The sequence below is a fragment of the Triturus cristatus genome, chromosome 4_2 (assembly GCF_964204655.1).
Source record: "Triturus cristatus chromosome 4_2, aTriCri1.1, whole genome shotgun sequence".
In the NCBI taxonomy this organism is placed as follows: domain Eukaryota; kingdom Metazoa; phylum Chordata; class Amphibia; order Caudata; family Salamandridae; genus Triturus; species Triturus cristatus.
The window spans coordinates 250,923,284-250,949,533 of NC_140586.1; the positions used below are offsets into that span (position 1 = coordinate 250,923,284).

A 26,250-nucleotide genomic window follows, 5' to 3' on the forward strand; every position below is an offset into this window, starting at 1 on the left:
AGCAATAGGCGTCTACTTACTCTATAGACGCCTTAAGACAAAAAGGATCCAAAACACTCTAAGAAATGACGCAGTGCAAGCAGAGGCATGCTGTGAAATGGGCATCCAGTTTGAAGCTGTCTTCCATACTTCCATACTTCTACGTGCATATCAACACATATTTTAAACTCATGCATGCTGCCTAAAGGCCTAATAGTAAAATAACCTGGTATGTTAAGGATATGTGATATATTTAATTTTAACTCTCATCTTATTTTTACACCCTGATCTGTTCGTTATTATAAAGATAATTGTAACATACAGGATTTGTATAAGAACAATACATAATGAATTCCAGTATTTGGTCTGACTTGAAACACTCCTATTCTGCATGTGCATCACAGGAGGGGTGGGAAACACCTGCCAGTTTTTCCTTGCCCGCAAAAGTCATAGACCCATTTGGGGGATCAGACAATCTATTAGCTGCAACCCCTACAAATAAGCAACATGATACAGGACTGAAGGCTACTGGAACCTGAAGCGAACAAAAGGCTGCAAAACTTCAAGTCACAAAAGAAGACATATGCAGCTGTGCAAAACTGAATTAGAAAATATTCCCAGTGTCCCTATGCAAATAGAGTTTGAGGAAACTGGGCAAGGCTAGAAACAATATTTGTACTTCTGATACCATTACTCGGCTTGCATCTAAAAACATGTTCTACTAAACAGCACTTGACCATAGGTCATTTATGTGAAACTTCTGCATGTTAGGTGATGTAGATGAGCGAACCAACAAGTTAATAAGGAGAGCAGATCTAGAACCGCACCAAGGGTCTAGCTTGGATCTAAAAGCCTGTACACAGGCATGAAAATATTTTGCACGTTAATCATATAACAAACATCATGCAAAAATATGATAAAGTCTCTCCAAAATTCCAAAAAGCTAATTTTTTTTTAACACGCAGAAGCATTTACCTTAGCACATGAAATCATATCACTGCATTAAGAGTCTTCTATTAAAAGTGAGCTTTTAAACATGAACTTAGAAACGTTCCTACCCCCCGGCTCTGACTACAATGCCATTAGTGGACTAAGACAAAAAGAACATATGATGGACGAAATGCTAACAAACATTTACCCTCAATCATAGATCAGGGTTAAATCCATCATTTTTTGCTCCCCACACCATTCCAGTTTGAACGCAGCCATATGCATATCAGTCTTGACCCTGCTCCGCATGGGAACAGTCCAGGCACACCAGATCCTCCCTGGCCCAAAAACAAGCATCCTGGGACCGGGTTCTGAATGTCAACCCTCATCAGCCATGCTTGCTTGAATCCGGTGGCATAGTGAGTATAAGACCCAGGTCTGGGCATATCCTTCCCACTTAGGGCGACAAATAAAAAAAAAAAATTGATGATGGGCGGAATGCTGAACAAATCAAACATTCACCCCCAGTCACAGATCTGGGTTAAATCCATCGTTATATTGCTCGCCACTCCATTCCAGGTTGGACCTGGCTTTGCAGTTTGGACTGGACTGTTCTCATGGAGTGCAGCGTCAAAAATGATTTGCATATGGCTGGTCCAAACTGAGGCAGTGTGGTCAGTGCTTAACTGGAAACATGTAAACATAAACCTATGTTGGGCATTATTAACTGCAGACAAGAACATTGCAGTCCTTCGGGAATTAGCAAAAATGAGTGATCAATGTTTGTTGGTTTGCATTCTTCCCTTTGAGATACCATCTCTTCACATGAATTTCAATAAAGGGTTTTAATCTGTTTCTTTGGGATGGTACAGAGGGAGTCAGGTTTACTGAAGAATTCGGACGTCCTCATCCTCACACAGATCTTATCTAAATGATCTAGCCAAGGGGTATGCATAGCTTGATCTTAGGAAAGACACTCCTTTATAACGAACCTATTAAAATTTGTTTTAGGTCAAGTCCATAAAGCGTGCCACAGCAAAAGGAGACAAAGTGTAATCAAGTCCTCCAGGAAGTTCAGGCCCAATTCTCTGTGGCATATTTAGCTGGTACAGCTGGGTGGGACCACCAGTGGTCTCTTCATGAAACAATTTTCGGATTTTTAGAGGCTTATACAGTCTACATAGCCCCATAAACCTGCTCCACAGTATGCAATGGAGATCCATTTGGCTTTATACACTTCCAGAATTACTTTTAGAGGTTTTTAACCAAGTTTACTGGTGAATTTAAAAACTGACTCGCTAGAACAGTCAATATTTTGCTTCCCAATTAATCTTTGTTGGACTCAGTTCCCAGCCAAATCAACTTGGATCCCCAAATAAGAGAAGGTCTAATTTCCCCAATTTATGTACCCAAAACAACAAGTGAATGAGTCTTAGGGATCTTCGGGCCACAGGTCATGAAAAATGTTTTACTTAAATTGTTTTTTAGGTCAAGGTCACCCATAAAAAGTTTTAAAGCGTCTAGCAATCTTTGGAGACCATTAGCAGTTCTTGACATTAGCACTGTGTCATCTGTGTACAACAGGATAGGGATCCAGTGGTTTCCTACGTACATCCTTAGCATTATTGGCCATGTTACTCTCCAGTTTGTTATTTATACATATTAAATAAACGGTGTGCTAAATCACAGCTGTGTCTAACCCCTCTCCATAACCCGGATGACTTGGAACATTCAGTATTCCATCCAAATCGCACCATCGCCAAAGCATGCAAACACAGCTGGCTGAGGAAATTAAACAAAATGCAGTTATAATAGACATTATGATTAAAAAATGTATAAAATAACATATGTAGTAAACTGGGTTCTGCAAATTTAGTTTATCCAGATGTTTTCCTTTCAATCACCAGGTTTTTGGACTTTTACAGTGGGTGAGTCTCACTACCCGAGTTTCACTCAAAGTAATTGCATGGTAATGAGACTAAGCTTGTTTACCACCAGAGAACACTGTGGCAGAACTAACAAAAGGGGCATTCAGCTGGTTACACATGAACCTGTGTGCACATTTGTGTGGGCTGTGTGTGTAACACTACCATCGTGCACAGTCCAGAAATTGTACACAGGTAGCCTGGTGCAGAATCAGCTCTACCAGGATAGGCACCGACCTGGGTTTGCCTTATAGTACTAGTGGGCATTCACAGATGGTCAGAAGGGTTTACTGGAAAAGCTGTATTGCTTCACTTTTGTGAACTCTGCCTTAAAAAGCAGGTTTGCTCCACTTAGACCTACACAGTTTAGCGAGGTGTCAAACAGGGGATGACACATTCATGGCGAGTTTGAATATGCAGGTCCCAATAGCATATGTATACATCTTATGGGTCGTCAAGAATTGGTATATTCATCAGCTCATAATCAGATTCCAGGCTTTTGGTCCTCCTACTGGGCCAAGTTAATTACTCTGCTACCCAACGGAAACAACAAAGGCCTCCCCACACAACGGGAGCTATTATCAGCGATTGACTGAGTTCCTGAGAAGGAAGGGGTGGGAAGGAAAACTTGCATCTGATAATTAGCTGGTCACATTGCACCTGGGCTCGGACAGCCTAGGCCCACTGAACAAAGGAGGAAAGCCCAGACATCTGAAGTCAACACAGGAGGTGATGTCCTTTGAAGTTTTGTTGGGAAGGTTAGATGGCAGTGTTGTGATGTCACCTACGGATGGAGTAGCGCTTCTCAGAGAAACCTTGACAGCGTCATATTGGATTGTCCCAGAATGCTGTGCAGGAGGGTTGGGACGGGGTGGAGGGATGATGTGGCATCCTGGGATTGGCCAGCAGTGCCTGGCATCCTGAACTTTCCACCCACACTTATAAACCCCTGCACAAGGGAGATTCAGTGAGCAAGACCCTGGGTGGTGAAGACACCAGTATTATGGACAGCTAAAACGATAAGCTGTTTGATGCCCCTGATGGACTAAGAACTTTGCCTACAAGTGACTTTAAGGACTAGATGGGTCTCTCCAGGGCCAATTATGGTGGCCCCCATATGCCCCCTGAGAACCAGTTGGGAGAAGACTTGGATTCTACTGCCCCTGCAAGATGCCTAGGAGACCACAGGGCCTGTGGAGGGTACAAAAGATGAGAAGGCTGGCACAAGGAGCCAGTGAAACCATCTCCATGCAGACTGTGGCCATTTACAGACCAGGAGGCCTGCTCACAATGTCCCTGTGGCTAGAGCTTACTACCAGGCGCAAAAGGAGCCCAAGGTCAAGAAAGATCAGCCAAACGAAGCTAGAGTTTTGCACCTTTTTTAAAAAATAAAAAATTATTGAAATTTTCATTACAACAATAAAGATCTGCATGTGTTATTATACATTCACAATGACATTTCTGTACAGTCACTTGATAAACAATTCTGCATCAATACACATTTGATTTCCACCACATTACATGTCCTCACCTGAATCACTATCATCTTCTGGGGGCGTACAGATGTTTCCTCTGTATGTGTTCCACTCTCCCCACACCCTAGCCCATTTGCGAGGGCATTTCCTATTTGTAAACGTGGCCTTCTCCGTCACCATGACCATATCCATGTCCGTACACCACTGCGCTACCGTTGGCACTATTCCCACTCCCCACTTTTGCGCTATGTTACGTTTAGCTATTGGCATGCCAGTCGTAGCCCATAGGCCTTCAGCGTGGGTAAGATCTGTCAGACCCCAGACATTAAGAAAGCAGCACTGAGGCATAAGTGGGACCTGTTTCTCGGTGACGTCTGTGATTGTGCTTACCACTTCCTCCCAGTAGGACGCAAGTTTTGGGCATTCCCATAAGGTGTGATGATAGGTACCTATGTCCCTACAGTGGCACAAACAGCTTGGGTCTGGGGCCCTCCCATCTTGTGTAGTACCGTCCGTGTGTAGTAGGTCCTGTGTAATATTTTAAATTGCACCAGTCGCAGTCTAGAGGAGATTGCCACCTCCTTTAGTGAGGCTAGTGCCTCGCGCCAGTTAGGGTCGTCCATATCTCCCACCTCGGACTGCCAAAGTTCCCTGAGTCGGACGTGTGGGTCCGGTCGGTTGTTAATGATTTTTTTTATATGTCAGTGAAGTCGCTATTTTGGGAAGATAGTCGGCAAGTAATCGGTCCTCTAAGGGGGAGGATTCCGCAAGCATCTCAACTGTGGGGAGGGCTGTTTCTATTGCATGTTTAATTTGTAAATATCTGAATCGTTCGCCTGGAGCCATTGAGTACTGTTCTTGCAGATGGGTGAAGCTGACGACTTTCCCATTATGCCAAAGTTCCCCCAGACGGGAGATGCCTATCAGATTCCACTCTTGAAACCCTTTACTATTGCCTAGTGTTCCAAGTTTGCGTGTGTCCCACAAGGGTGTGAGTTTCGTAAGTTTGTCAGTCCAACCCAAGTGTCTGTTCACGGTGTGCCAGATGCGGATGGTGTGCGACGCCGGGCCTATAAGGTTACGGGCTTTCTAAGTGCTTTATTGTAAAGTGCTCTATTGATACCGCCTTTCCCGAGAGTCATTCTGTCGAGGTGGTAGGCTGGGTCTATGTCCGGCACATGAAGCCATTGATAAATGACCGTAAGTTGCGAAGCCCAGTAGTACACTTTAATATCCGGGAGGGCTATCCTGCCGTCATACCAACTCTTCACCAATTTAGTCGCTGCCACTCTTGCCGGTTTGCTGTCCCATAGAAGAACCGCCACCTCCGAGTTCACCGCTCTAAAATATGAGTCAGGGACTGGATAGGGAGCATTGTGCAGGACATATAGAAATCTGGGCATGGCCATCATTTTAAAAAGAGCCGCTCTAGGGTGAGTGATAGTGCCTTCCAATGCTGAATATCACGTTTCAGTTTTTGTAGAGGGGCTTGTAAATTAAGTGTTAGGAATGTGTCGCAGTCCGAGGTTATATGTATTCCAAGTTATTTAAAACTGTCCGTGAGTATTTGGAGCTTGCAGCCTCTTGGGAGATGTGGGGGTAGACCATGTAATATGTACAGCACTGACTTTTCCCGATTGATAGCATATCCGGAGACAGAGACATACACAGCGCAGATATTAAGTAGTGCATGCAGTGATCGCGTAGGCGAGGAGATGTACAGTAACACATCGTCCGCGTAGAGAGAAATACGATCTTCCCATTTCTCCCTCCATTTTAGACCGCGAACCATGGGATCCCATCTTATCCACGCTGCCAGTGGTTCGAGAACTAATGTAAACAATAAGGGCGATAATGGGCAACCCTGTCTCGTTCCCTTGCCGAGGGTGAATTATCTCGATATGTGACCATTAGCGACTACGCGTGCCACCGGATCAGTAGGATCAGTATAAAGTAAACGTACCCATGAACAGAACTTCGGTCCGAACCCTAAGTGCTGAAGGACCGCGAATAAAAAGGCCCATTCCACTGAATCAAAGGCCATCCGTGCGTCCAAAGAGAGGACCGCCATGTCTTCCTGAATAGTGTGTTTTCGAACTAATACACCATGAAGGCGTCTAAGATTCAGGGCCGTGTTTCTGCCTGGCATAAAGCCGGATTGATCCGGGTGGACCAATGTGTGGAGATGATGGGTTGGGTCTGAGTGCCAGAGTTTTTGCTAAGATTTTCCCTTCAGCATTAATTAAGGAAATTGGACGATATGACGTGATTGCCTCTGCCAGCTTGCCAGGCTTATGGATGGCCACAATAGTTGCCAGCCATTGATCTCTAGGGAGTGTCCCTATGTCGCGCCTAGTTTCGAACATTTTTAACAAATATGGGGCTATCTTATCTGCTGTGTGCTTGTATAGCTCTATCGGGATTCCGTTAGGACCCGTGGCTTTGCCCGATTGTATTTTGGAAATGGATATTTTGAGTTCGTCTACCGTGATGTTTGCTTCTAGACTTTCAGCTTCTTGCGGTGTGAGCCGTGGCATACGGATATCGTGAAGGAATGCAAGCGTTTCTCGTAGGAAGGAATGCAAGCGCTTCTCGTACAGAGTTAGCATTTGTGGATGTGTATACTTGCTCGTAGTGTCGTGCCAGTGCATCCACTATGTGTTGTGGGTCCGACGTGAGTGCTCCATCTTCAGTTCTAATCTGACTATCCATCTACGTGCCCGTTCTTTCTTGCAAGCCAGGCAAGAAGTTTGCCTTCTTTGTCTCCGGACTCATAGATCCGATGCTGGACCGCTTGCAGACAGGACTGAGCGGCAGCCCACAGGTGTTCTTTGTATTCTTGTCTTTTCACGCGTAATGCATGCGTCAGTGGTTTCAGCTACATGTAGGGATTCTAGGTGCTGTACTTCCTGCTCTAAGGTCTCTATTTCTTTCCTTTTTTCAGTTTGTGCCCCTCTATAAGGGAGATGGCCTGACCCCTTATTACTGGTTTGTAGGCTTCCCACAGCGTTAGAGAGGAGGAAAATGACGCTTCATTTTCTAGGAAGTATTGCGTGGTTGCAGTGGTTAAAGTTTTTCTGATCTTAGAATTCAGGAAGAACCCTGGGTAAATGGGGTATATACGACCCTGAATAGCACAGTGTGCTCGGATTTCTGTCCTTACCGGGGAGTGATCAGAGATTCCTCTGGGTAAGTGTGTGGTGGCCCACATCTACCCCAGACCGTCCATGGCCGTGAGTATGTAATCTATGCAGGAGAGGCTAATATGCGCTCCCGAGTGGAATGTGTATTGTCTCTCTTTTGGGTTTTGGAGCCTCCAGATGTCCAATAGGTGGTGTACCTCTTAAAAAAATCAGCCAGGTGGGAACTGGCACGATGTTGTGGGCGGCTAGGTGTGTGGTGCAGTATGTCATTCACAGTCATATTAAAGTCCCCTCCTAGTATTAGGTCTCCGTCTGGTAATGTTAGGAGGAATTTGTCCAAATCTTGAAAGGCGGGGAAGTGCAGGGCAGGCGGGACATAAACAGATACTACGTTAAACATTCGACCCTCCCATTGAAGCGATATAGCCGCGAAGCGGCCTTGGTCATCCTTAAAAGTGCGGTGGATAATGAGGGGGAATCGTTTTCGCACTAAAATCCCCACTCCGCGGGATCCTGTGGTAAATTCCGAATGAACCACCAATTGAAAACCCCACCGGTCAAGGACCTTACACGTGGAGCCCATCAGGTGCATCTCCTGGAGCAGTATTACCGCTGGGGATAGGCGTTTTAAATATTGGAGTACCAATCCTCGTTTTATCTTGTCTCCTAAACCATTGACATTCCAGGAGAGTAGTGACAGTGCTGGCACTTTGGTGTGTTGTGTCATTGAATTAAATGAAGACATTGGGGATACAAATCCTCGTGACATGTTGAACAACAAAAGTCATTGTGAACCCATTACCATAGTGACTGTACGGCGATATTTGCAGAGCGATAACTATTAAAACATCAACAAATAAAACCTTCCCATGTTGCAAATAAGCATCTCCTGCAACCGGAACCTGTATTCCTCTACCCCAACTTAGTCTGAATATCTTCATGTACAGAATATTACACTTTACGTTTAGATTGGGGGTAAGTGCAGCATCGATCACCATAAAATCAGTTGGAGTCCATACCCTCCCACCCCCCGCCTCTGAAGAACTCAACACCCTTCTGCGCCTTTCAACATGTCTAAAAGCCACACAGTCTAACGAGCGAGAGGTGCTCCACCACAACTATTTCCATGTCCTCCGAGGATGGCAAAGCCCCCAGGGGTCGACACAAATCCATATTCATAGTTTTATATGGGTAATAGGTGTGTGTAGGGCCCATTCCCCAGATGCTCCTTTGGCCAATGCACCCGCATCCTGAAGACTAAAGCAAGAAAAGGCCTGATAACAGAAGAGGGCAGCCGCAGTAGCATCGGGTCTCAGGACCTCTTTCAGCGAGCTAGCCTGTGCCCATGATTGGGAAGAGTAGGAGAGGCCCAACCACATGCATTGCTGTGTCCATCGCAGGAGCATCAGGAGGAGTGCCAGAACTGTTGCGCCGCACTCAAGGTGGGTGCAAGAGCGGGGAGCCAGCGGGGCAGCCAGGAGAGAGCTCTCAAGATACCCACATCGCCTTACCTGCATCTGGGTGCTCAGTGGACCTGTGCGCTCAGGAATAAAAAATTTATAAATAAAACAACCCTATAAGAACATGGGGAGCGAAAGGCAGCACAATAAATCAAAACACTGAGGAACCCGCTGCCAAAAGATTAACTGCTCTGCCAAGGAGCACTACGTAGTGCCCCACTAGTGGGCTTGTTCTGCATATCCTTTGGACCTTGTGAGGCACCAAAGAGGGCCAGCTGCACCACCAATTAATTGCATCAGTGTTGTGGGGTGCTGCCGATAGGTGTCTATAAAATTCCAACTTTAAATCTCAGGTCACATGAAAAGTATGACCCTGGGAGGCAATTTTATTTATTTCAAAGCATTCAGGAGCTAGAGTTTTGCTCTTCAGCTTCAGAGTATAAAAGATTCCTAGTGGTAAGTTCTATGGCTGTATTTTTTTGTGGCCTGATGATGGGAAACAGAAAACTCTATCACATGTTTAATGTTGTTTTAAATACAAAGCTTTGGTAACTTTGTTGATGAACAGTGCAATGCTTGTTGATGACAAATGCCTTTAAGCATAAATACTGAATCCATCGGTTTTAATGGTGAATCTCAAGATGCTATTATTGTCTTTAATAATGTGGTGATCCGTTGACAAAGCCAATAGTCTAGTCTTATATACTGGTGTGGTGACCCCTCTATAAAGCCAATAGGCCTGCTTTATTTGAAATGTCACCCTCTTATGTTGTGATGTTATGATTACGGGCCACTTGTGATGTATATATCTATAAATGTATGCATAGTATTTAGTAGTATGTGAAAGAAAATGTGCTTTTCTGTTTTTTAAAGCACTGGCTGTGCAATCATTTATTCAGTGTTGTTATTTTGTGTCAACTCCCTTATCGCAACCCGTGTCCTCTGCATCCTATGAGTATCTCTCTGGTTTGTTGTATCTACCCCGTAATCCATAATACAATTAAAATCTCCCATCACCACCCTCTCCCCTTCCCAGTTCAATTATTATTGCATCGATAATAGTAGGATCATCTATATTAGGACCTTATAGGGAGCAAAAGACATATTTCTTTCCCATTATCACCATCTGTACTATAGCCCATCTGCCACCTTTATCAGAAATTGTCTTATCTATAGTACATATAAATCGTTTTTGTTTCAATATAGGCACTCCCCGTATAGAGACGGAGTGTGCTGTACAGACTAAAACCTCAAACCCTAGTTGTTTTAATAATCCATGATCCTTATAAGAATGATGTGTCTCTGTAAGCATGATTATCTGAGGATTATATAGTTTTAATTCTTCGGCTACAAATTGCCTCTGCTATTTCGGCCTGCTACGTTCCACGCAGTTTATTATAAAAGGGTTACATTTAAGACTGTACGGGATACCATATTTATTTGGCGGGCCATTATGCTCAGGTCTAATATATCATTCTTCCACGATAAGTATCCTCTATGGAACAAACCAAGTCTGCCGGAAGTGTTCCATAATACTATCAGTAAATGCTGGGCTAGGTGTGGTGTCACATGCCTATCGGATCTGTATGATAGTAGGGGTTTCAATTCTTTTGGTGCACTACAGGCACAATATAAACTTTCTGGAAACATGCAGTTTAAATATCTTCAGATTCAAGACTATTTTATTCGTTATCTGAAGTTGACGAATGTCTCTCGTTCTGACATATGGGAATGCGTTCATTCTGCGAATAACAAGTCTGTGATCAGCAGAGTATATGAATGTTTGAGTACTTATAGGCCAGATGATTCAGAGAGATTGACAGTTCGCTGGAACAAGATCTTGGGGAGTCGGTTACGGCTACTTCGATCTCGCAAGCTCTCAGTATGATCGATAAATCAGTGTATTCTACTAATCTACAGTTGCAACAACATTGTGAGATCTGCTTATTATACTATACGCCTGAAAGAATTGCTAAATGGTCACCTAATAACCTAATTACAGATCGGAAAAAATGCCCAAGATGCGATCTGTATGCGCCGAATATTTTGCATATGTTTATGGCATGCCCAACACTATCGACATTCTGGCAAAGGGTAGGTTATGTGATATTGCAGAAACTGGGGATTGAAGTACCTTTTACAACTAGGGAAATTATGCTGGGTAGTAAAAATTTGAGTTTTAAGTTGAATAGTATATTTTCTATTTTAATGGTTTCTGCAAGATTGGCAACCGCTAGGGTCTGGATAAACCCAAAACCTCCTTCTGTCAACAATTGGTGGCAGATAGTCAGACAAATATATGATATGGAACAAGTATTGGCTAAAGCAAGGGGTATTTGTTCTTTAACTAGATGTAATGCAATATGGAAATCTGTATATTAATTGATATATGTTTATCTCAGAAGCCAAATATGGTTTAATTGAGATACATTATGGTACTTGTTTGGTTTTCTTCTTTTTTGCTCATTTTGGAAACTCCTATGTATTCTATATGTTATTTTATTTCAGTTATGTATTCTATTGTTGACAAATAAAAATATTTTAAGAAAAAAAAAAGATAAAGGAACACAGTAAAACATATCTTATGGAGCAGTCTTCTTGCTGGCCAAGTAATACAGCGAACCTTCAATCAAAAGTAGAGTTGCTGTCTGATGGATAAAGGCAGACACATTGGCGAACCCGAGAAAGCAATCAAGGGTTCCCTCTTGCATATCAGTACCTAAGAAACACGTTGAAGTCATAACATTTGTTAGGTATTTCCGTAATTTGTTACCCCAGACAATCAAATGATACCACTGTCTGGCTGATGTGCCTGTACTACCTGAGTTAGGAGTCCACTGCTAGCCTTCAAACCCTCTTCCGACACATGCAGCAACCTTTGGAACTTTTCATCATCATACTCAAAGCGATCCCCAAAGACGATGGAGCATATTACATTACTCACTGCATTGTTTATAAGAAAATGTGGGTCAAAGGGGCAACCTGAGGAGAAAGGAACAAGAGATGAGAAAACTTATTTTTTATTATATTTAAGTACAATGTAAGTGTTAACATATTGCCTCTTTACACTCGTCAACAGAACACATCCAATTTTTTTTCATATGTCATTAGAGGGGATAGGTTGATTTGAGAAGTGACAGCTGTTAAAACTTTTAAACTGGTGTAGGATATTCACAACTATAGTATTGTTCAGTGTGAGAGAAGCAAGTGAACCTACCACTGGCCCAACAAGCTTGATGGCCAAGGACATGGACAGAGCTAGCGAAAGGAGAATTATTTTGTTTCGAAGGAGCAGTGCAGGGATAAGCAGGATAAGAGTGGGAGAAGGTGGGACAGTAATTGGCGAGGTGACCAAAGTGCCCTGACCCAGTCCCATTTCCGCCCCTCACAGTGATAGGTTGTGAACATGACCACACAACTTCTACAGCAGGAAAGTGAATACTGGACTTGGTGACTGTGCGGCTGTTGGGGTGAAGAAAATACGAGAGCAGTTTGGAACACAACATAATCCCAAAGGCAGTAAGACCTTTTCAAAGTTAGATTTGCTTCATTGTGGTTCAGTGTCGTGGTGACAGTACTAAACAGGGAAGGGGGCAGATTGGGAATGCTGTTTGTAGGAATGGGAGTTATGTGAAGCAGGGCTCTGAAGCAGACATTTAGGGCCCAATTTAGTATTTGCCAGCACCCCTGCCAGTTTCTTGTTATCTTTATCTTTGCCTCTCTTCTTTCTTTCTTTTCTCTCTCTTTAATCACAATATCACCTCACCATTCCCGTGCCCATTTAGACGTGAAGTGCATGGTACAGTAACCATAAAAAACTATCTTCACCTTTGTCACATAGCACTTGGTGGTGGCTAGGAGTGATGTCTTGAATATTGAATCATAGACTTCTCATTAAATCTTGTGCAGCCTTAAGAGAGCCCTGGTCCAGATGACCATGTAAGGGCGAAACACTTGTCAGCTGTTGAAAGTCTTCAATGGAACCCAGTAATATTTAGAACAAATAATGAGAACTCAAAAATAAAAGCATGATAAAGAAAATCACCACCTGAATTTCTGAAGCAATTTTTTGATTTCCTACTGAACAAGGAGGAGAAGGCACTCACATACCCCCAACCCCCAGCCCGCGGCGGTCAAAAACATGCCGACAAGCAGACAGCATCCCGACCGCCTTACTATGATTTCACCTCCGGGCTGGCTGTTTTGCAGTGACAGTGCAAGGCGGCGGCATGCATTGGCTTATTAGAGCCTGCAGCACATGCTGCCACCGTGGCACCTCCTTTTGCTTTAAGCAGGGGGTGGCATTGGTATATTAATAAATAAGTATAATAGTTTGGGCAACAGCACCATTTTTATTAATGATATTCGATCAGCTAAGGAGAGAGGGAGAGTGATCCACCTATTTATTTGCGTTTCTATGCGGTCTATTGCGACACCGTAATTGGATCTAAGGACTAATTCAGAATCTCGATGTATCCAGATTCTGAGATATTTAATTGGATCCTCCTGCCATATAAGGGGAAAGTCCAGAACCGGTGCTTTTGTATTCTCCGTTAATGGTATCACTGGTGACTTACTCCAATTAATTTGCAGTCCTGAGTGACGCCCACATTTTATATAGTCTCGCAAGAGTGGTGAGAGGTTGTCTTCAGGATCTCGTAGGTATAATACCATATAATCTGCATATAATGATATGCTAATGGGCCGTAGATGAAACCGTAGCACTGTGTGTGCATATTTATGTCTTATTTTGCAAGCTAACGGCTCTAAGGCTATAGAGAAGAGCAGAGGGGATAACGGACAGCCTTGTCTGGTGCCGCGTTGTATTGATATTACATCTGATATATGCCTGTTTACTTTTATACGGGCTGTGGGTTTAGTATAGAGGAAGAGGCTGGGCAACACTTTTAGTGACTTTGGCACTGCAACATGTTCCATGGTAGAGTGCTTGCCACTTGGTAAGCAAAGGAATGTTGAGGAGCAATTCAGGAACTTTTATTTTACAATGTATAAGAACTGGATTGCAATGATGCATAGAAATGTTCCTTTCCCATCCATGGCATTTGAAGTCAATGAAGCCTTACTGTGGTACTCTGCAGAAGTTCTAGATCCCCTTCCGTAAAGCGTAATTTTCTCCAGAGTTTGAAAAGTGGTGCTTCATTTTTGACTGCTTCAATAACTCTGAGGGCATATGCGCCCAGTTCAATGCATATGTTGCAGAACCTGTCCCAGAGAATCGCAATCTTCAGGTGCACCAGTATTTGCATGGAAAGCTATGTCAGTGACGAGAGTTAGCAAATTGTGTACTGGCTGTCAAGTGCCAATGTTGAGAGGGCCTTTTCACAAATAAGGTGTACATGGGAAGGAAAGAGCGAGCACGCATGACCAAAGACTCACTGAAGAACTATTGTATGGTGTATTACAATAAGTTTGATTAGTAAAAATATATTTGGACCTCATTTACAGTGTTCGTACACTGTCGATATACCATGTACTATCAATGCAGAAAGCAAGCAATAATAAAAGCAAATAGGTCCATAAACACCAGAAAAACACTGTTTTTGTTGTTTTTAATGGTGCAAAAATGTGTAACCCCTGCTTTTTTAAGGTATTGAAATCACTTGAAAACACTGAAAAAACCCCACCAGAATTTACCAAAAATAGAAACTGAAAACAGGAAACCCTAGAAATGTTGCATATGACACTGACGAATAAAAGTTGTAGAATTCACGTTATCCATACTAGTAGGCAGTATTTTTTTTAAAGTGTTTGATCCGGAGAAGCACAAACTCAGGATTTAAAAACGTACTACAGTGGTTGGCTGTACTAAAAAAAGAATGTATTTCTATTCAAACTAACCCCTTTTAGCAACATTAGGATAATGAAAGACTGGTGGGGAAAGGAATGTTCTAACCTATACCATAAAGTTTGAATGCAGCTCCTTGATGGGAGTTCATAAGTAATTGTGCTATTTTAGGTTTATGAATTAGGAACTGCAAGTAACCAAAGGATGGTTTGACCTCTACTTTTCGCCTGCAGCTGCCTTTGCCAACAGCCAAGGCAAATGTTGGGAGTTTATTTGCAGCTGAAAAAAAACATGGCCCACCAGCTGGCCTTTAACACAAGCCCCTCGGACAATGGCCTGCCAATCCGATCCTGCCTGGAAATAAGCTCCTTCACAATGAAAGTGGGCACTGGGTGTTAGTGGGCTGAGTGCTAAAGTGCACTTGTGAGAAGTGAGCAAATGAGTATGCACACATCGATGTGCATGCTTTCACTGCAGTCCGCAAAAAACTGACTGCCTGTGCTATGCCATAAAACAGAGACCAATAGGGACCCGTTTCGGGCACCCTGTTAAAAATTGCCGGTGTTCAGCATCGACAGGACCCGGCCCACTTAAAGCCCTGCGATTAAGTCAGTCACAGTGAGGAGAAGATGGACTGTTGGCACCGCTGTCTTGAATTTAGAGTTGTGCAGTGTGCCTTTTAAAGCCACTCAGCGGCTCTGCTCCTGCCATCACCAGATACAAAATTACCCCTTGCGTGGCGCCCCTTACAAACACACGACAGGGCAGAAGCATATGTGTCGAGGTTAAGGAGGAGAGCCAAACTAAGGTGGGCAGCAGCAAGTCCAGGGGGCCACGTTCATCGGCAGGAAATTTTAATTAAAAACACATTCTGCTGCCACAGCCTGCGCCGAGTCCAATCCTGCAATGCTAATGTGAGACAGTCTATCCAAGTACACTATAGATAGAAAGAACAGTCAGTGCCCATTGTGATCCTCTGCAGATAATGCAGCCTGCAAAAAAGTGTCAGTGGCACTAACAGGCCATGGGTGGGGTGAGACCAGTTGCTGAAAAACAACAACACAAGGAAGGCACTACTCCTGGATTCACTTGACTGTCTCTATACACACTACCATTAGCAGAATGGAACTGCAGGCCATGTGAAATGGTACCACCTCTGAGGCAGCCGTGGCGGGTCTCAGATGTTTATAAATGAAAGGGACGGGTATGCCTAGATGTGGGTCCCGTGCTTTCCATGCAACTGGAGTCAAGCTATCCTGGCTGATGAGGGCTGAAAGCCTGAAAACGGTCCTAGGATGCTTGTTTCCAGTCCAGGGAGGACCTGGCCTGGCAGTTCGGGCTGGACTGTTCCCATTGGGCTCAGGGTCAAGACTGATTTGCATATAGCTGGCTCCAAACTGGAATGGTATGGTGAGCAAAAAACAATGATTTTAGACCCAGATCTCTGTACTGGGGTGAATGTATGACATTGTTCTGCATCCTGTCCATCAATTGTTCTTTTTGCATCTGTCACCCGAGTGGGACGGGTATGCCTAGACGTGAGTCCTGTGCTCTCCATTCCACTGGAGTCAAGCTATCCTGGCTGATGAGGGCTGAAAGCCCGAAACCGGTGCTAGGATGCTTGTTTCCAGTCCAGGGATGACCTGGCCTTGCAGTTCGGACTGGACTGTACCCATTGGGCACAGGGTCAAGACTGATTTGCATATAGCTAGGTCCAAACTGGAATGGCATAGTGAGCGATGGATTTGGGCCCAGATCTCTGTACAGGGGTGAATGTATGACATTGTTCTGCATTCTGTCCATCAATTGTTCCTTTTTGCAATTATAAATGAATGTAGTCAGCTGAGAAAAGCCTGCGCGATGGACAGTGCACATAGTGAGAGCAACCTGCTATGCTCAAAGTCACTTACACACAGACCTGATTGAACAAGCCCAGTATGATTCTTGCAGCACATTCTGCACAGGACTCGCCTGCTGTGCTGCTGTTAATTTAGCTTCTCTCTGATGCTTGCAATCACTCACATTGTCTCCCTCACAGTGAGCAGGTGGTGTAAAGGCACTAAAAATGCATGACTGGTGCATTTTAGTGTGATGATGTGAACCACCTCACTAAAATGCGTTAGTCTAACGCTTGATGCGTGGTATTTGGCACGACTGCTCAGCATCTGTACACTGCTGACAGACATTTTGTTTTCCTGCCTGTTGTTCCCCACGCCCTCATTCAGTGTTGCACTTTTTGTTATTACTTTTTTCCTAAGAGCTCAGTAGATTCACACTTCTACCAGGCCACTCTCTTCCCTGTCTGTTGTGCCACTGCCCTCTGACAACCACCCTATCCCTACTCACACCGATTTTGTTTTCCTTCTGCAAGGTCCTGGCAGCAGCACACTGATATCAGGCCACCCACTTCTTTTGGTTACCGATCATGCACACATAAATACTTATTTTAATTTCATGTTTTAAAATGGCCATCCATTGTGTTTTATCAATAAATAAAAAATGGCGTATGGTGCATCACAATGAAGGCACATGCATGCACTGTCATCTTGGACTGCTGAAAAAACATTTTATCACTGTTCCAAGATTGCTAATGCATGCACATGCTAGTGAGCCTACGTCGTGACGAAACAATGTCCTTTTGCCATGTTTAATTTACTCTTCCAACATGGCCGACAATCATTTTAGAACATTACATTCAAAACTCACATATATTCACAGAAGACCAATACAGAAAGGCAGTGGCAAAGACAATAGATCTGAACTGGACTTTTAAAGGCAAGACTTATAGGGGCCAAGATGGCGGCCGAGTGAGACGTTCTTCCCAGTCTCTCCGGCACTGCCGTCCATGCCCGCCACCAGAAACTCCACAACTGCCCTGCCATAGCTACTACTGGTGATGCCGGAGATCTGTGAGCGAACATGATAGCTTCCAGCCCTAGGACGAACACGGACGAGCCCTGCAGGAACTCTGCTGGCTGAACCTGGAGGTCGAGGGCCTGGGAGCAGACGCTGATCGAGGGAGATCAGGCCTGGGGGGGGGCCTACACATTGAAGCTGCACTCTCCCATGGCTGTGGCTGCGCAGACTCACATTGCCGGTCATAACCTGCACCGGCGCTTCTATCTGGGACCCCATGGATGACTATCTGATCACCCTAGTTGGGCGCTCTTAGAGAACTGTGCGACTCACGCGTGGGGGAGATCTGGCCCAGGAGTGGCCGGCAGCTGCAAGGAGCCAAGAGCAATGCACCCCGAGGACTTGCCTTGACCGGGAGGGGCTTCCGAGGATGAAACAACAAGAGGTGAGCTGTGGTGCCACCTATATATCACCCCCTCCGACACTGTGCCTGCTCAGCAGCATGGACTGCCTGCCAGGGCAGGGCATCCAGCCTGGATCGAGCTGCTGGGGCACTGAAAGAAGCTGCTACCCGACCGGATAGCCGGTGGGGCCCAAAGGAGAATTATATAGACTTCTGCAGCGAGCTGGCAACAAGGTGGAGAGGGCCCCCTTAGCAATAGAGTGTCGACTGCAACTAGGTGCGGGCTGCGGAATCCAGAGCAGCTGAGCTGGATGGATACTGGAGCTCTCAGGCCTGGCTAAGACTGGGTCCTAGGCTTTCCGCACTGACATACTGCGGGGATCATCGTGCTGCGGCAGATTGGCAGCCTCTGGGGAAAATGGCTGCAGATCTGGGGGTTCTCCTGGCAGAGCCCGGCTGCCTCACGTGGGTGGAGCGAGTTTTGACCAGACGCCTCTTTCCCTTTGTGGCTGTAGCGGGCGGACTGCGGCAACAAGGCCACATATTGACACTTGCATTAGCGCTCCACTACTTGGATAGAGCTTAGCGTGGCCACGCTATGACCCTGGTGGTGACCTTGTGGACATCCCGGCCGGCGTTCGGCCTCTGGTCTCCCCATCGGCTGCATGGAGCGGGCTGGGCGCCCTCGGAGGAGCGCTAGGTCTTGAACCTTTTTGACTACATAATCATTGAAGTGGCCCATCAGGTAGGTAGGGCAAGAGTGGTGGGGAGTCTCAGCGCCTGGTGCCCCCTGTTGATTCTCCCCCCCCCCCCCCCGGGCGAGCAGCTGGGCTCCCTGTGGACTGGTTCCTGTCCTGCTACATTAGCTCCGGGGGCCTAAACGTGCTTCAGCCTCAGTGGGCACACACCAAATCGAACCACGATGGCTACAGTCAGATCTAAAAAAAGAACGTAACCTTCAAGAGATGCTCTCCAGGCTGGTCAGGGGACCGCTCCCCAACATCTGCTACAACTCATACACAGGATGAGGAAGCCTAGGAGGAGCAGGTGACTCGCTCCTTCCCCAAATCTCTATTAATTTTCCCTCAGACAGGATCTGCAAGAGGTCAAATAGGACCTTTCGAACAACATCAGGGAACACCAGAGAGACATGAACTCTCTAGGGGACTGTGATGCTACCGTGGAGTAGCAGGGAAATGTGGAAGACGCTGAGGCCCTACAACAGGAGATCCTTCACCTCCGCGACCATGCTGAAGATCTCGGATTGACATCAGAATCAAAGGCGTATCATCAAAAGCCAAGGGCAAGGATCTCATTGGTCTTTTCATGGATCTCTCTCGAAGAATCCTGGACACGCCCCAACTCAGGAGATAAAAATGGACCAAGCACACAGAGTTGCCCCCCTCCCGGGCAGAGACCGCCCCTCCTGTGGACATTCTGGTCTGTTTCCTCAAGTTCCAGGTGAAGGAAGATATCTTTGCGCAAGACCCGAGAGAAAACCCCATCACCTTCAGGGATCAAACGCCTACTCTCTACCAAGACCTGGCAGTGACTAGCCTGCAGAAGAGGCATGCCTTTAAGCAGGCAACTTCTCACCTCCGGAGCCTGGGGGTGCCCTATTCTTGGGGGCTTCTGTTCCACCTTAGCATGCGCCCTGATGGGAAACTTTTCAGCTATGATCATTGGAAGAAACATACAGGGTGCTGGGCATATACATGGCAGCAGATGGCTCCTCGCCTCGGGCATCCCCATCCCTTTCAACAAACAGCCACCCTTACTGGCATACCCTTTGGTCGGGGAAAAGAAGTGCCTGACCAGACTCATCCACGATTGCCAGGGGACAACAAGCAGCGTTGGAGTCGATCCCCGGGGTGCTGGCCAAGACTGATTCCACATAACACAGCTGGGCAAGTAACTGCGTAGACTGTATTGCCGGGGGTGGGTGGCGGGCGGAGGGAGGGGGAACTGTGGCCATGGATTGGATTCTCTACATTTGAAACTGGGAACTGTGGATCTGTCTTTTTTTTTGATTGAGTACATATGTTCCTGTTTACATTTTTGCTTGTTCTTTTGAGGGGGGTTCTGCTTAGTTGGGGGACACACTCATGCTCACAGCAGTCACAACGTGGTACACACACAGCAAGACCTAGGAGACACCATACTAGCCCTCAATCGTACACCAAATGTCGCTTGGGGCAGCCTTTAGACTCATACAGATGCACAATGAAGAACACTCCCCTTAAGGACTTCACCCTCAATGTTAAGGTACTTAACAGCCCAGTTAAACGTAGGTCGGTATTATCATGCTTGAAGAACACAGGGGTGGATATATGCCTACTTCAGGAGACACACCTTCTACAAGATTGCGCATCTTACCACACCAATTCTTTTCTTCCACACGTACCAAGACAGCAGGGGTGGCCCGACGTGTAGCGCATTCCTTGATGGGGACAACTGGTCCCAAAGTGGTAGGAGTGAAGGGCCGTCTCCTCGCTTTCCACCTCACCCTCAACAACTGGTCCTATGTAGTGGCCTCCATCTATGCCCCAAACGAGGGTCAAGAGGTGTTTCTATGCTCGGCACTGAGCGAGGTCCTCCCCACACAAGAATGGAGAGTTCTAGTGGGAGGGGACCTTAACCCAGTTCTGGATAATGACTTAAGCAGCTCAACGCATAGACACGACCAAACCAGGGCGTTGATGAGGGAGGGACCCAGGTGACTCAAAGACATGGGGCTCCAGGATATATGGAAAGCACTTCATCCCCATACATGTGAATATTCCTATTTTTCCCATGCACACAAAACCTATGAACGGCTGGATTACTTCCTGGGCATGAAAGACATCCTCACACTCACCTCAGAATCGGATATACTTCCGGCGGCACTCTCAGACCACACATTGATCTCACTCACAATGACACTTCCCCCAGCGCACCGCCCAACACAGAGTTGGCGACTGAGAGACACATTATTACGGTATCCTGAGTTGGTAAAGCAAGTCCACAAAGCGGTTACTGATTTTCTTGCCCTGAACGACACCCCTGAAATATCTATTGCCACACTCTGGGAAGCCCTCAAAACAGTTATCCGCAGGGAATTAATTGCTATTTCCGCTGCGGACATATACTGCATAAGGAAAAGAGGGACCACCTGTCCAAACAAGTGAAAGAATTGGAGAGCAAGGATTTGGCATCAACTAATGGCCACCAGCGTGCAATTAGCAAGCAGCTGAAATGCGTTCCTGACAGCTTTGCGCATTTGCTGCCAAATAAATAAGAACATTTTCCTCATTTCAGTGTGGGTTCCTTTCTATTGGAAGTGGAGGTGTGTTTGATATTAAAGAGGCGTGCGTGGTATTCGCCCCTGACCTGCACCATCGGCGTTCAGGATGCAGCCAACAAAGCCACACTGAGGACATATATATATATATATATTACCTACTGGCGGTTGGCAGTAGGTAGTTATAGTTAGGACCTATTATCCATAGGAAATTCGTAACATTCTTTTCCCAATAACTTTGCGCCAGATGATGAATCTTCGCAAAATTTTCAACACTGGTGGGGCGCTGCGGTCAGCTCCTATCTTGAAAGTTTGGGGGTGATTCATCAAGCGAGGGCCGAAAAAAAAGAGGGGGTCTCAAAACGTGTTTTCTCCATGTTATTTCCCATGAGAAATTTTGGAACAGGCTACAGCCCGAACTGCTGAACGGAATTACACCACATTTTGCAAAAAGGTAGCCCTTGGCTCAGAAAGATACCTTTTTGTTAAATGGTGTAAATCCGTTCAGTAGTTCCTGAGAAAATCAAAAAAAAGAGGTAAAAAAATCAATTTCCCATAGGAAAGTTTAGACACAGTTATAGCAAAAACTGCTGAGCGGAATTACACCAAATTTCGCAAAAAGGAACTGCTTGGCTCAGAAAGCGTCCTTTTTAAAAATGGTGTAAATCCGTTCAGTAGTTTTTGAGAAATTAAGAAATATAGATAGTGATATCTATGGCCGCGGTGGATCCGCGCACCCTCCGATCACGAGCTACATTGTAATAGGCTGTCAACACTCCAAACCAGGAAGTGTTGGCAGCCATCTTGTGCCTCGGTAGAACCGAGGCACAAGAAAACAGAAAAACAAAGGCAAAAAACAAGAAAAGGGTGCAGGGTAGAAACACCCTGACCCCCTAGGCCTGCTCAGGGGGTCCCACAAGGACCCCCAGGGCCCAAAAAAAGCATTTTTTTAAAAAAAATATTTAGAAGAATACGCACTGGGTGCGCGAATCCAGCCGCAAAAATGAAAAAAACGAAGCGCGGTCTCCCGCGCTTCGTTATTAATTAGCCCCCGGGTGGGCCAAGTCCCGGGGACATGTGCACAAATTGTTGCCAGGTCCAGGGGGACCCCCGGGGACCGCCACCCCCTGGGGCTTTCTATAAATATTTGCGGGGGGACACAGCCCTTCCCGCAGCCCCGGGGACCGCCACCCCCGGGGCTTTGAAAAAAATAATAATAGACCTGTTTGGGGGTGCCTTAACCCCCTGCACACTACTGATTCACTCCTGCAAAAATCCATACAGTAGCCATGCAGATAAGCAATCACACTGTCATTCCCTGTCCAATCCTCCTATCATTCTGACAGCACCATGTCTGTATCTACTCTCTGTGCTGAAACACAAGCACTTAAAAACTCATCCTTCTGTAAACTACCACCACTCTTACTATCTAGTCACTGTGCATACACCTATAGAATGCCTCAGACATTAAGACACATAGTGTACAGTGAAATGTGCGCAATGTATGCAGGCCTGTAACCCCCAGCAGACTACTAATTCACCCTTGCAATAAACTAGGTAGTATTTATGCAGTGCCCCAATCAGCCTATCAGACTCTGTCCAGTCCTGCAATTATCCTGACAGAAGCATGTCCTTATCTAATCGCTGTGCCAACACACAAGCACTTATAAACTCTCCTTGCTGTCAACTACCACCACTTGAACTATCCTCTACATATTCATGCACTTGTCGAACGACTCAAGCATTAAGACAAGCAGTGGTACAGTGAAATGTGCACAATCTATGCAGGCCTCTAACTCCCAGCAGACTACTGATTCACCCTTGCAATAAGCCATATAGTATTTATGTAGTGCCCCAATCAAGCTGTCACTCTTTGTTCACTCCTGCAATCAAGCTGACAGAACCATATATTTATCTAATGTCTGTGCCAACATACAAGCACTTATAAACTCTCCCTGTAGTCAATGACAAGCAGTGTAATTTTCCAGTCACTATCCATGCACTTGTACAGCGACTCAGGCATTAAGACAAGCAGTGCTACAGTCAAATGTGCGCAATCTATGCAGGTCTCTAACCACCAGCAGACTACTGATTCACCCTTGGAATAAGCCAGGTAGTATTCACGCAGTGCCCCAATCAGACTGTCACTCTGTCCACTCCTGCAATCATCCTGACACAAGCATGTCCTTATCTAATTTCTGTGTCAATACAAAAGCACTTAAAAACTCACCCTCCTGTCAACTACCAGCACTCTCACTATCTAGTCGCTGTCCATACACCTGTAGAATGCCTCAGGCATTAAGACACATAGTGCTACAGTGAAATGTGTGCAATGTATGCAGGCCTGTAACCCCCAGCAGACTACTGATTCACCCTTGTAATAAACCAGGTAGTATTCATGCAGTGCCCCAATCAGCCTATCAGTCTCTGTCCGCTCCTGCAATTATCCTGACAGAAGCATGTCCTTATATAATCTCTGTGCCAACAAACAAGCACTTAGAAAGTCTCTCTGCTGTCAACTACCAGTAGTGTAACTATCCAGTCACTATCCATGTATTTGTAGAATGACTCTGGCATTAAGACAACCGGTGGTACAGTCAAATGTGCACAATGTATGCAGGCCTCTAACCCCCGGCAGACTACTGATTCACCCTTACAATAAGCCAGGTAGTATTTATTTAGTGCCCCAATCAGATTGTCACTCTGTGTCCACTCCTGCAATCATCTACACAGAATCATGTCCTTAACTAATCACTGTGTAGAAACACAAAGATTTAAAAATTCACCATTCTTTTTTCATTGCAGAACTCAAATGATCCAGTCAGTACCTATGTACTCATATAATGACCCAGAAATTAATACATGTAGTATTACAATCATCTATACACTATTGATCCCCTTCTCTAAACACGTAAATACTAGTTATTCAGTTTTGCAATTACCCAGTTAGTACCTGTGTCTTGCAATAAATGGATAGTGATTTTAAAAGAAAACAATTAAATGATTTGTAGATACGTCTTTGTTTAGTAATACAATAGTATATTTTATACATTTATTTTAATAAAATTATATATATTTTTTTTAAACAGATATTGCTCATCTTCAATTAAAAAAAACTTACAATGACTAGAATAACACAAAAGAAGAAACAACAAAGAAAGAAATATTATTTGAAGGAAACACAACAGAAACAATTAGAGGAACTACAACATGTGGAAAAAAAGAAAAAGTCTTCGGTAAGAGAACCAAAGAATTTATTTAAAATCTTTCAAAGGCTGGAAACAGTGTGCATAATGTGAAAAGTAGAAAGAATGCCTCAATAACTAACAAGAATAAAAAGAAAAAAGAAGAAGTTGATGGGAAAATAGGTTCAGATAAATCAATGTATGGTAAAAGAAGAAAGAATCAGTATGAAGAAATTACAAAGAGAATGTTTTACAATAGAGTTATCTTTAATTTGTTGAAAGATGTGAAGAAATATAAAAGAAGACCAGCATTTTATAAAAAGACGAAACAGATTGAAACTATTGTTCAAAAGGCTTTTGAATTAAAAAGGAAAATATTCATTTTGGTATTGAACAGGATTCGAACACTGGATAAACCAATACGTTTTATGAAAGCTAAAAGTAAAAAAAAGAGAATAATTAACAGAACTAACTTTTGTGATATTTTTTGGGGTGAATGGAAACACAGTTCAAGTTCAGAGCCTTTCTTTAATGAAGAAAGCTATTTTCAAACCAATATTTTATTGCATGCAGTTGATACCTCTGGTCGTGAAAAAGAAAAAATGGTTCCTAGAAATGTTGAAGAAGTGGTAGCTGATAAAGTTCTAGGGAAAGGTACTAAAGCCCCAGTGTATTCTTGGGATTGTAGTAGTATATGCAGTATACGTCAGGAATCTATTGATATTTTTCGGAATTTCTTAAGAGAGTATAGTAAAAAAAGTCTTAAACAAAAAAAATTAAGATGTTGCAAGGACTAGATCCTTGCAGAGTGAGAAAAAATACTGGTTGGCAAGGTCATTCTCTGGCTTGTCTTTCTAGAAAAGTATGTCCAAGTGTTTTTCATCATTTTAGAATGTTAGTAGTACATCATTCTCAAATGCGGAAGTTAGTCAGAAGATTGTATTACGCAAAAAAGTCTAGCAATATTTTTAAATGATTTAAACAGTGCGCTTGTTCATGGGTCAGTATCAGATGTAAAAAAAGTTTGTGATGAAATAGAGTTTTGTTACTTTGGTCCTGAAGAAGAGAGTAGACAAAGTGAGACATTGATAGAAGTAGGCATTTAAGAAAACGTGGAAAAGATTAGTACAGAGAAATCTGAAGAAGAAGTTACAAAGTTTAAGGTAATTTCGTGTGAAAGGCCAAATTATACTTGTATTTGTTGTGGGCGAACTCCCTATAAGAATCAGACTAGGACTGTTCATCTGTATTTAAAAAGTGAAAAAGAAAATAATGATATGTGGAAGGAATTTGCAACTTATTTGTTGGTAGAGGATTGCTTTGATTTGGGTACTAATCAACGTATTTGTAAATATTGTTATAACAAATTAGAGGATAATAACATGCCAGGAAGAGCTGTCCATAATGATCTGGATTTGGTATATATTCCTCAAGAACTGATGGATTTAAACACGTATAGTGTATTCTAATACAGTCTATGCACCCGTTTCAGGCTATTGTTCGTATGGAGCCTAAAACAGGTAAATTGCCTCCTACAGATTTACAGAGAGGATTAAAAGGAGTTGTATATTTACCTTTAGATTTAAAGAAAAATATTGAAACTATTGGTGTAGATAAAGAAGAAAGTGAACCCTTAATTATTCTTGTGAATGGTGTTCCTACTAAGAGTAAGAAAATCTGGCAGGAATTAGTGGATGTCAGGAAAGTTCAAAAGGCAACATTGTATCTTATAAAGAACAATGAATACTACAGAAAATGTGTATGTGGAAGAAGAAGAAATACTTTTAGGAGATGATAGTGAAATGTCA

At 44.2% G+C, this 26,250-nt stretch overlaps 1 protein-coding gene across 1 annotated transcript in view; it reads right to left on the bottom strand.

The window, feature by feature from the left end:
* LOC146833577 (cytochrome P450 2D15-like) overlaps window positions 1–26,250 on the bottom strand; it is a 370,438-nt gene that overhangs the window by 191,515 nt on the left and 152,673 nt on the right. Inside the window, exon 4 of the mRNA XM_085601434.1 lies at window positions 11,734–11,894. Within this exon, the coding sequence (XP_085457560.1) occupies window positions 11,734–11,894 (161 nt within the window). The remainder of the gene's footprint in view (window positions 1–11,733; window positions 11,895–26,250) is intronic.